The sequence below is a fragment of the Lutra lutra genome, chromosome 1 (assembly GCF_902655055.1).
Source record: "Lutra lutra chromosome 1, mLutLut1.2, whole genome shotgun sequence".
Lineage (NCBI taxonomy): Eukaryota > Metazoa > Chordata > Mammalia > Carnivora > Mustelidae > Lutra > Lutra lutra.
This window is the reverse complement of record NC_062278.1, coordinates 166735527-166746995: the sequence shown is the minus strand read 5'-3', so window position 1 is coordinate 166746995 and position 11469 is coordinate 166735527. Positions and strand designations below refer to the sequence as shown.

At 52.1% G+C, this 11469-nt stretch overlaps 1 protein-coding gene and 1 non-coding gene across 2 annotated transcripts in view; both read left to right on the top strand.

Annotated features, from left to right (window-relative positions):
* Window positions 1–515: 515 nt before the first annotated feature.
* On the top strand, window positions 516–619 carry LOC125089928 (U6 spliceosomal RNA). Its single transcript, XR_007124102.1, has one exon. It is a non-coding gene; the product is annotated as a U6 spliceosomal RNA (small nuclear RNA).
* Window positions 620–10802: 10183 nt separating this feature from the next.
* Window positions 10803–11469, top strand: part of WNT7A (Wnt family member 7A) — a 61053-nt gene continuing 60386 nt past the window's right edge. The window contains exon 1 of the mRNA XM_047743619.1: window positions 10803–11111. Within this exon, the coding sequence (XP_047599575.1) occupies window positions 11041–11111 (71 nt within the window). The 5' untranslated portion in view covers window positions 10803–11040. The remainder of the gene's footprint in view (window positions 11112–11469) is intronic.

Here is an 11469-nt window from a genome sequence, read left to right as displayed (position 1 = left end):
TCCCTTGGATGTTTAGACCTAGTTCTGGGTTTATTTGGAAGCACTGCTTACCTCTGGTCCTGTTACTTTGCCTTTTCTTTGAGTTCCCTGTCTAAATTTATCTCTGTGCAAAAGTTTTATTTCTCATAGCAGCACTGGGAAGCTTGTAAGTGTGAAATCAGGCTTGTTCAAAGACACTTTGCCCATGGCAAATCAGTGCAGGAGTTGAAGATTCTCATCTATACTCACCAGACTGCAGAGACCATGCTCAGGAGAGCAATGGGAGCCACGAGCTTTTAGTCTTGAGCAGGGGAGGAGTAGAGTACTCTCTCTTCTGGAATCTTCTAGGGAGGCCAGAGGAGCCTGGATAGGATTGCAGCTAACTCTGATCTGGCGGATGAGATTTGGGGCTGGGCAGCCTTTCTGTGGTGCCTCTGAAAGGGCTGAGGAGGGAATTAATGAAACAGGTTGCTGGTCGTCACGGCATAGATTTATCTGGAGTCTGACAACTATGGACAGAAAGTAGAACAGTGAGTGTGCTCTCTCTGGGGGCACATATACAAAGATTTGAACAGTACGGAAATTAACATGCCCCCTGTGCAAGGGTGATACACAAATTTGTGAAGCATTCCATATTAAAAGGGGGAAAAAGACAGTAGAATAGTGAGGAAGACCAAAGTGACTGTTTCCCTTCAAAATTCTCCAACCAGGAACCTAAACAAAAAGAGATCTATTTTCGTTTCACTTGGGGGAAAAAATGAAATCCCAGAGGGGCAGTCTGGCCTACAATGGCAGCTCATTCATGCTACAAACTCCAGAGTCCTTCTTGGTTTCCATTCTGCCCTTCTCAAGATGGCAGCCAGAGGACTACCAAGAAGGAGAAACTCAAGGGACTAAGAACTTGTGACTTCCACCTACATCTCTGGCCACAGCAGAGTCCTGGCCACTCCTAACAGCCTCAAATGCTGGGATATATCATTTTGTGAGTCTGTCAAAAGACAAGAGCTTTGTCTCATGATAATCTCATGTTTCTTCATTGCTTTTCAAGTTATGGTAGTAACCGCTACTCATTTACAGATATTTGTAGGAAGTTCCAAATGTGGGTCAGGCACAGCACTCACTGTCGTGGGCATGGTGGTGAAGTGACAAGGGTCTGTTCACATGCGTCACTTGGGGTGCTCACTATGTGCAAAACTTTTATTTCTCATAGTAGCACTGGGAAGTTGAGTACTATTATCCCCATCTTGTGGACAAGTAAACAGAGGCTGTGAGAAGTTAATAATCAATTCAAGTGTCCATAATTATATAACAGAGTCAGAATCTGAACCTATGTTGGTCTCCTCCAAAGATTCGGCTCTTAATAATTTTTCTACACTAGTGCTTTCCATTCCTGGCACATCCAGTGCCTGGGACCTAGCCTTCAGATTCTGATTTAATTGGTTGAGGGGGAAGCCTAGGTATCAGTAAGCTTGTATTATCTTATCAGTAAGCTTGTATTAACAACTGGAGATGGAGGTATTTTTCTCTATATTTAAAATTAGGTAAACTACGATCCAGAGAGGTAGACTCACGTGCCCAAGGCCACACAGCAAGTCCACAGTGGAGCTGGGATGTGTGTCCACAACTCTACCATCTCCAAAGGGCTGTCCTTGGCTCCAGAAAAAGGTGACTTCCATTAAGTTGTGGGGTACACTGGCCAACCCCTCTGCTCTAGCCAGCCCAGAAGCCTCCCTGGGAATGTGTGTGCCTGAGGGGCAGGGCATCATGTGGAAGCTGGGTGATAATCAGGCCAGGTTATGCCAGGATGTGCGTTGGAAGCCCAGCCTGCTGAAGGCAGGCCAGGGTGGGGGCCGGACACGGGGATGCACTTTTTCCTCAGCACAACAAGCTGTGGGCTTCCTCCTCCCTCGCTGAGCCCTGCCTGATATGTCCAGCCCCGAACAGGTCACTAACCAGGGACTGGAGAGCTGGCAGGCAGGCAGGGGCTAGGGCCAATCCCCAGAGGAAGTCACATGGCAGGGGTCACAGGACTGACCCAGGAATGGTGAAGGGAGGGAGATATTTCAAGCTTGAGAGGAAGGGCCCCGCCCACGAATGAATCACCCGGGACAGATTATCCTTAGGAAGACCTTGGGGTGGAATTGTGATAAGCACCATCCTCCCAAGGTGACCGGGAGTCTGCAGTCAGCTGGCCAGTGATCAGCCAGGCCACGTGGGATGGGAGCGCTCAGATGTATCTAAGAAGCCCATGATGCATTGTCGAAGTGACTTCTCAAAGACCTTACACATAAGAATGAGCATCTCCACTTTTCAGGATGAGAAAACGAAGTTCTGGAGCTAAGTCGCTCACTCAAGGTCACATTGCTGAGGTGGGCTTTGAAATGGGAGCCTGGCTTTCTCTTGTGGCCTCTTGTGGCCCTCTGGCTTCCCCAAAGCAGGAAGCTGAGACCACAATAGCCCTCCCTCTCCACTTGCTCCCTGTGAGGACCCACAGTTTCACAGACAAAATGACCAGGTTCTACTCGTAATGGCAAGCCTGGCCTCAGGTCTCATGCTTGCTTCTGGATGAGGCACTAGACTCGTCCAAACTCCTCAAGGTATGAATGGGAACGAAGGATCTCAGAGAGGGCAAAGGACTTACCCAGAATTCCAGGGTAAGACAGAGGCTGACTCTGATTCCTGCCTCCCAGCCCATGGGTCTGTGCACTGCACTAGTATTTGGATCCTCAACAGCCTCCGCTCCAATGAAGCCAGACATGGCTGGTACCCAGGGAGCTGCTTAGAAGCAGAAAAGTGACTCCCACCACTGCCAGGAAGTCCTGCTTGATCTGGAGGGCACCTGGGCATCTGTATTTGTAACCAAGTCATTCTGATAGACTAAGAAGTTTGAGAAACACTAGCATAGATTATCTTTAAGATTCCTTCTGGTCCTGAAGGCTGGGTTCTGGTATATGTTATTACCATTAACATCACCATCATCATCATCAAATACCAATATATGTTGAGTGTGTAATATATACGAGACACTCTTCTAGATGCTTTATATATATTACTGTGTGTAACTCAGAGGTAGCATTATTATCATCCCCATTTTACAGAGGAGGAAACTGAGGCTGAGGGAGGTTAATCATTTTCCTAAGATAGCACAGCCAATGGCTGAGCCAGGACTCAAGGCTGGGTCTTCTGCTCCTGTGGCCTCAGCAGCCTTTCATATATGACTTTCCGCCAAGCCGGCCATGTTTTGGGGCCCTCTAGTACCTGCTTTAGGGTTCAGTCTCCCCATTTATGGGATGGACAGTCTCCTTGCACCCTTCACGCCCTCCCCCAAATTTGCAAACAGCCCTTTGTGTTTGCTGCCCAGCCAGGCAGTTAACAGGACTTTGGCAGCAAGAGGAGTGAGATGTTGCTTTTCCAGCCCTGATGCCCATGTTCCAACTCCTCCCAGTCAGGATGCTTTGGCCCTAATCATCCTGGCCCTGCTGTGTTGCGCACTGAATCACTGACCTGGAGTAAGCAGAAACTCATGCGTAGCAGTGGGAGGGCTGGGATGGAGATGAAACCAGTGGAGAGCACCCCCACCTGTTGTTGGCAGGGATGGGGAGATGCAGGGGGAAGACAGGGAACTGATAGTTAATTTTTATGAAGCACTCACTGTGGGCCAGACAGCTTGTTGCCAGACAAGCACCTGAACCTCTCAACACCTCAGTGTTGTTTTCTGGAAAATGAGGTGGTGATGAGGAGTCAGTGAGACCCATTCTATGACTCAGTTATCCAACTCTCATCCACTGAAGGCTGACTGTGTGGCAGCTGTCCTTCTAGGAAATGCAGCAGCAAGGCGACAAGTATCCGTCCCTCACAGGGCTAACAGTGCAGCCGGGAAAACAGACTTATAAAAATAAGTCAACAAAGAAACACATCATGTAAAGTGGGACCAAGTAGCAATAAATGCTAGGAAGTGAAAGAAAGCCAGGGTAAGGTGTGTGTAGAGTGCCGTGAAGGGACAGGATGGATGGTCACGGACTGCTTGAATAACGTAAGGAAGCATTGATAAAACTACCTGGGAGGAGTGTTTCCAGGGAGAAAAGAGATAAAGAGTCCATCTGGGAGCCTGGCACACAGTAGGTGCTCAATAAATGTTGAATGCCATCATAGTTCAGAAGGGGGGACCATTTCCTTATTTTACTAGGTGGGAGGTCTCCATGTTGCTGCTGCTTCATAGCTGTAGAAGACTAGGGAACCTGCAGTCTCCCCCTTCTCATCCCACTTGCCTCCACCCCAGGACAGAGGGCTGGAGGTCAACAGCACCAAGCAGGAGGGAGAGGAAGAGCTTCTGTGGAAAGGCTGCACAACACCAACCAGCCTGACACATAGTAGGAGCTTTCCTGAGTGGAGACTGCGGTGCCAGTCACACAGGCTTGATACTTACAGCCACAAGATAAGAGAGGCTCCCTCTCTTGTGAAAACCTCCACAGGACTGGGTCACTGCTCTGCTCAGATACAGGGGATATTGGCGGCTTCCCATACTTACAGAATGAAGTCTACAGGCTCTCAATTCCTCTCTCAATTCCTGATCAGCTTTAGCAGCCTTCTTTCCAGCTCCTCCCCATCTCCTCCCAACTCGTGGCTCTCTACAGGCTGGATACCCTGAGTCCTGTGAACATCACCTGAGCATGACATCTGTGAACCCTCTTCTGGAAGTTCTCATGTGAGGTCAGGGAAGCCAACCAGCACAAGTTGTATCAAGGTGATACAGTGAGCTGGCTGTGAGATTAATATCCTTGGTGGAGGAGTCTTCCAGGGATGGCTTCTGGAGGAGGGGAACTGCATCTTGAAGTATGTTTTTTGTCATGCAGTTCTCAGTGGAGAGGTCTTTTCTGGCCACACTGGCTGAGGGACCCCGCCAAGCCACTCTCTTTCATGTTCCTTATTAAGACTGCCCTGTGATGGTGAGTGGACCACAGACTGGCCCCTGACCTTTTGGAGATCCCCCTTCAGCATGAGGAGGCAGACAAGAAGGAGATAGGGCACAGGAAGAAAAGCAGGGTCCCCGCAGTAGCCAGTGCTGTGAAGGGAATAGATGGGGGGAAGGGAGAGAAGGTGGCTGGAGGTGAGGCTACTTTAGACTGAGTGGCCTGGGAAGGTGTCTCGGAGGGGTGACATTTCAGGGACTTTCTCAAAGCCACACAGGGTCGTGACAAAGTGGAGAGGAGAATCTCATTCTCTTGGCTTCCTTAGAAGAGCTTCTGCTTCATGTCCCGTGGTCCCAGAGCTCCCCTCTGCTGAAAAACCCACACTTTTCCAACAGCCTTCCCCAGACACCCATCACCAGGGACCTGGCTCATGGGAATCTCTGCTCCACCCAGTCACTCCCAGCAGCTCTAAATACTTAAATTACAGAAACTTTCTCTCTGGCTTGTGTTGCTACAGTTTTCTTATAAGCACAAATGAAGAAACAAAAGAAGCAAACACACATGGGAAGATTCTATGACCCGAACCCCATGAATCCGACGACAAAGACTGTCTTAAACACCGATATCCTATCCTGATTGGTGGTGGCGCCAAGAGGTGACTGGGATCCTTCCATTCATTTAATGCTATAGTAGCGTACACAGCATTGTAAACACCTTACATGGGGCATCTCAAACCTCACAACAACCCTAGGAGGTAGAAACTGTTATAATCCCCAGTTACAGATGAGGGAACTGAAGCAAAGAGAATTTAAGTAACTTTCCCAAGATCACAGAGATAACAGAACGAAGCCAGAATTTGAACCACCCTAGAGCCTTCATTTACAACTGGGTCTGGTAACTAGCAGTGCTCAGGGCATATCCCTAACAATGCTAACAAAGCCTCTCCTTCTGTATCCAGCAGGGGGAGCCAAAGGCCGGGGTCCTCGGCGCCCCTGCCCCAAGCATGCTTGGCATGATGGCTGCACCTGCTAAAGAGACACCCTTCTCCCTTCAACCAGGCAGAAAGGGACAAATGGTGAGAAAGCCTCTTGCTTAGCATAGCTCTGTTAAAGAAGAGCTTTCTGCAATAGATCCCACTGAGTCATGAAGCAGTTAGTTAGCTGGTTCAGGGTCTTGCAATGAATCAGATACAGCTCCCGCTGGGGGAGCTCTCAGTCAAGTGATTTTCAGCCCCGAAGCCCAACAACTCTTAAAAAAAAGAAAAGAAAAGAAAAGAAAAGAAAACTGACCTGGATTTTGCAGCTATTAAGTGGCAGAGTTGGTATTCAGACCCAAGCCTTTTTGACCCCAAGGTCTATGCTCTTTTTATCAAGCCATAGTTGTCCACGGTCAATGCTGGCTGCTGGGGATACAGAGAGGCAGGAGAGAGGGTCCTGTCTGCAGGGATCTCAAGTTCTAATGGAAAAGGGAGGCACGTGAGCTCAGATATCCTTCCAGGATCAGCTAAAGGGCCATGGAGCACAAAGGAAAAAAAAATGCATTATGATGTTCTCTCCTCAAAGGAGGGAGTCATGTCCGCTGTGTTTACTGCTGGATCCCATATCCAGCACACTTTAATCTTCAGTGAATGTTTGATGGATGGATGGATGGATGGATAAAAGAGGAAGAGACCAAGTGCCTTGGACAGAGGCAAGGTTAATCAGGGAAGGCTTTTCAGATGAGTTCCCATTTGGGAGGACCTTGAAGGATGAGAGGCATTGGCCAGGTGAAAATGAGGGGAAAGGCATCCCAGACATATGAAAAGGAATAGCAGGATGGAGTAACAGTCCCAAGTTTGTTTTTTATTAGCACTCACAGTACACACGCACAGTTGGAGACTTATTATATACAATATCCTGTTATTTTCTAGTCTATTTTCATTTTGCAAATATTAGTGGAAACCCACTAATTTTTCGTGATATGGGTACAGGGGATTTGGGCAAAGTGGAGGCTGGAAAGCCAGACCATAAAGATCTCTGGATTCTTGAGTTGATGAGTTTGGGCCCTTTTCAGTCCTTGAGGTCTGACCCTGCAAACTCTTTTCTCCTTCTCTAGCTCTTCAAGAAATTTCCTGCCCACTCTACCTTCTTCCTCCCTAGTTGGTCTTTTCAATCGTGCTGAGCTGGGGCTCTGTGCTGACTGTCCCCACTCGGCCTTCTCTACCTCTCCAACATCTCACCCAGGCCTTGCAGAGACCGTCACTCTCAAAAGCCCACACCCGCCTGCCTGAGAGCCTGGCACATTTATCAGTGGCCCTTTCAGTGACCACAGACACATCATCCTCAGACCTGCTTCTCCCTGTCTCATTTCTGTGTTGCCCTCACCAGCCACAGTGCCTCCAGGACGGAATCTTGTCCTTGGGGATGTCATGCTGTCTATTCTTCTTTCAAACCAGATCTCCCATCCGTCCACTTTTCTCCTTGCCACCCAGCACCACCCTTGTGTGCGCTGGCCTTCCTGCTCCACCTATCTGTCGACAACCCCTGCCTCCACATGTTGCCCCTTCTCTCAATTCTCCATAACAGCTGCCATGAGCCTTCTGAAGCATGAATCTGATTGTGTGACACCTTTCTTCCCTTTATGATAAAGCCCAAACTCATTAATATGCCCTGTGTCCCTAGACTCCCTATTGGGTCTTATCTCTGCAGCCCTCCCTAACCCTATTCCCTCTGATGCTCCATTCACCAGGCTCTTCAGACTTTCAGGGGCCCTGCTTCCTCCGGCTTTGAAAGCTCTGCCTGGTGAACCCCAACTCATTCCTTCTGGATCCCAAATTAGGAACATCTTCTCCAGGAAGGCTTCCATGACCCACCCATTTGGGAGCCCTCTTTTCTGTGTTCCCACAGCCCTCTGTGCATCTCCCTCCTTGATGCCTAATACCTTCTTCACTATCCCAGTGACCCCCGCCTCTCTTTTCCACTAGACAGGAAGCACAGTTGAAGGATTAAGAGCAGAAGTCAGAACTCCATAGGTTCAAATCCCAATTCTGCCATGTGACAGCTTTGGGAGTTTGGGATTTTATTTAATCCCTCCATGATTCGCCTTCTCCATTCTATAAAATGATGATAATTATGCTGATAATAATATTAACAAAAAGAATGGCACTTACTTCAAAGTATTGTTAAAGGATTAAATGAGTCAAGATGCTGATGAAAGGGTCTGGCACATAGGAAGTTCCACCTGTATGCCGGATCATCAAGTCAGTCCACAGACTAGGTGCTCCAGGAGGGCAGACACGGGATTTACTTGACCCAGTGTTAAATCCCAGCACTTTGCCCCGATGTCCCAGTCGTGAGAGTCCCCCAATACCTGTAACGCAAATGAAACTTTGGTCTAAGAGGAGGACAATGCATACAGGAAAGAGAGGACACATTTGAGTGATGCCTTGAAGGAAAACTGCTCAGAGCTCATCTGAGAGTGGAAGAGGAGGAGGAGGAATACAGGAGGAAAAGCATGGCTAGGACACACTTTGTGACTGTTCCTCCCAGTCCCTTGGCTGCTCCATTCTCCCTCCCCCACTGTCATTCACTGCTACCTTCATCAATGAGAAGGATCCTGCCAGCCTAGGGGTCACTGTTCATTCCTCTCTTTCCCTCCCCCTTCTCAGTTGGGCCCTTCCAAGTCCTATCAGAGCTGCTTGTGACCCAGGCCCAGCATTCCCCTTCTCCCCGCACCTCACTTCCACCTTAGTTATTACAATTACTAGGTAACAGGCACCACCCCCCAAAATAGTGGCATAAAGCAATCATTTCATTATATTCACAAGTTATGGGGCTTGGAAATTTACACAGAGCACACTGGGATGAACGCAGAAGTCCCTGTCCACAGTGCCTCAGCGGGAGGACTCAAAATAAGGGGATTCCAAGTGTTGGAATCATCTGGAGGTTCCTTCACTCACATGTCTGATGCCTGGGCCGGGATAATCCCAGTGCTGAACTGGGACTGTGGACTGGGCTTCCTCACATCATGGCAGCCTCCAGACTCCTTCCAGGGTAGCTCAGGGCTCCGGCAGGAATGTTCCAGCCAACAAGGCAGAAGCTGCATTGTCTCTTATGACCTAGCCCGAAAGCCTTGCAGCATCACTCCTGCCACACAAAAGCCCACCTGGATTCAAGCAGGGAGAGCACAGAAAGCCCACCTCTCAATGGGAGGCATGTGGAATAATTGTGTGGCTGTGTTTTAAAACCACCAATGTCTCGTGCCTGGACCCATGGGGTAGTCTCCTTTCTGGTCTTCCTGGCTCCACCTTGCCCAGCCTTACCCTTCACCCCCCAGCCGCCTGGAGTCTCCACAAGGAGCTTTTGAACACACACATCAGATGAGTCACCTTTCCTCCTATCCATCCAGTGTCTTCCCGCTGAACTTCCCCTGTGAAATCTATCTCCCTGACATGCTTACACAGCTCTGTGGGATCTGTGAGCCCCCACCTCCTCCCATCTACCCCACCAGGCTTCTTTCTCGTTCTTGAGAACAGCCCCACATCCCCTCCTGGGGTTCATGTGCACCTTCAAGCTTCTACATGGCTGTCCTCCCTCTTGAAATGCTGGGACCCCAGATCCTGCGTCCTTCAGGTCTCAACTCGAATGCCACCTACTCAGATCTCAGATAAATCCCCGGGAGTCCAATGTGTGTCTCTCTCATCCCTCTGCCTTATTATCTTCATCTCTCCCTGTGATGTCTGAAATTATGTTTTTGTTGACCTCTGTCTGTCTCCCTAACTGGCTCCAAGAGAGAAGGTCCTATGTCCTTCTTTCCTTGTATCCTTGGTGCCCACCATGATGCCTGGCACAGACACTTGTGTGATGCGAATGAAGGCATGAACAGCGGTTTTCAGGGAAGATTTAGAAAAGCAATTCTAAAGGACAGGCAAGCCCTGCGAGGTGGTGGTTAATGTGTGTGGTGGGGGGCTGTTTCCAATCTGGCTCTCCCACTTACCAGCTGGTGACTTTGGGGAAGCACCTTCGCGTCTCTGAGCCTCAATTTCTTCAGCTGAAACGTGAGCACAAGGGCTCCGCTAGCTGACTGGACTGGGGTTTACGTCGCAGGAAGGGATCTGCACCTCTGGTCGGCTAGCAAGCTCAGAGCACCCGGTTTGGGGAGCGAGGTGAAGCTACAACACCCGCCGCGCCCACCAGGTGTCGCCGCGAGCGCGCGCTGAGCTGCGGGCCGCGCCAGGCGCCCTCGGGCGGCTCGGGCTTCTCGCGAGGCCTACGTCTGGGTCCTGTGCGGAGCATCCTGGCCTCAGCCCGACTCCGACTATCCGCTAGGAGCGGCATTCCAAAAGAGGCTGCCCTACCAGGGTACCCACCTGCCGCACCTCCTAGAATAGACAGGGGTGAGGAAGGAATATGCTGAGCCAGTTATCGCCACTCCGCGGAAGGGGGCGCCCTCCTCTGAAGCTGGGCAAAGAAGCTTGGGGAAAGGGGGAACCCGGGTGCCACCTAACACCACCCAGCTCTGAGCGCCCGACCGGGCGGGGAGGACGACGAGGCAAGCCAGGGCGCGGGGATTCTCGACTGAGCCTTATCCTCTCAATCCCACGGGCAGTCGCAGGGCGCCAGCTCGACCGCAACTTGAGAGTTAGCGACCCGTGGGGGTCCAGAGGACTCCCACCGCCCCCTGCCGGGCTCCGCGCCCTGGAGCCGGGAGGGGGCGCCACGGGAGCGCGTGGGGCAAGGCGTGAGCGCGCGCTTAGAGCTGGCGGCCCCGTCCCGCGGTCGCGGGGGTGCGGGGCGGGCGCTCCCGGGAGGCGGGAGGGGGAGGGGGAGGGGGCGGGGGAGGGACGGGGGAAAGGAGGGAGGGAGGAGCGGGGGCGGGGGCGGGCGGCAGCAGCGCCCCCGCACTCCCCGCGCCTCACACACTTGCACCCGCCGCTCGCGCACAGCCCGGCGTCGCCCCGCGCCGCGCTCGCTCCTCCCTCCCTCCTCCCGCTCCGTGGCTCCCGCGCTCCCAGCGAGGCTCAGGCGCCGAGCGAGCGGACGGGCGCACGGACAGACGGCAACCGGGACGCCTCGGCCCGTGCCTCCCGGGCGGGCTATGTTGATAGCCCCGCGGGGGGCGGCCCGCGGGATCAGCACAGCCCGGCCCGCGGCCCCGGCGGCCAGCGGGGACTATGAACGGGAAAGCGCGGCGCTGCCTGGGCCACCTCTTTCTCAGCCTGGGCATGGTCTACCTCCGGATCGGGTAAGGGCCGCTCGCATCCCCTGCACGCGTGTCCCAGCAAAGTTGGCCTGGCCCGGGGAGGGGTCGGCCGCTGGCCACCAACTTCTTAGGCCCCTCAGAGAGGCTGGGTGGGCGCACAAAGACACCCGCCCCTCACGCAGGCGGGCGCCCTAGGGGCGCTCACAGCTCTGGAGATTGGGCAGAAGTCCGGCCCTCCTGAAGATGTCTGAGTCCGGTAACCCTCAGAACCAGAGACAACCAGTACGACGGTGCAGCCTGGGGGACTCCGAACTAGCTGCTGCAAAGGCCAGCCTCTCCTAGGGTCACTTCCGACCCGGGCATAGGAACAGCAGGTTCCCCCAGGAACACCGGAGCCAGG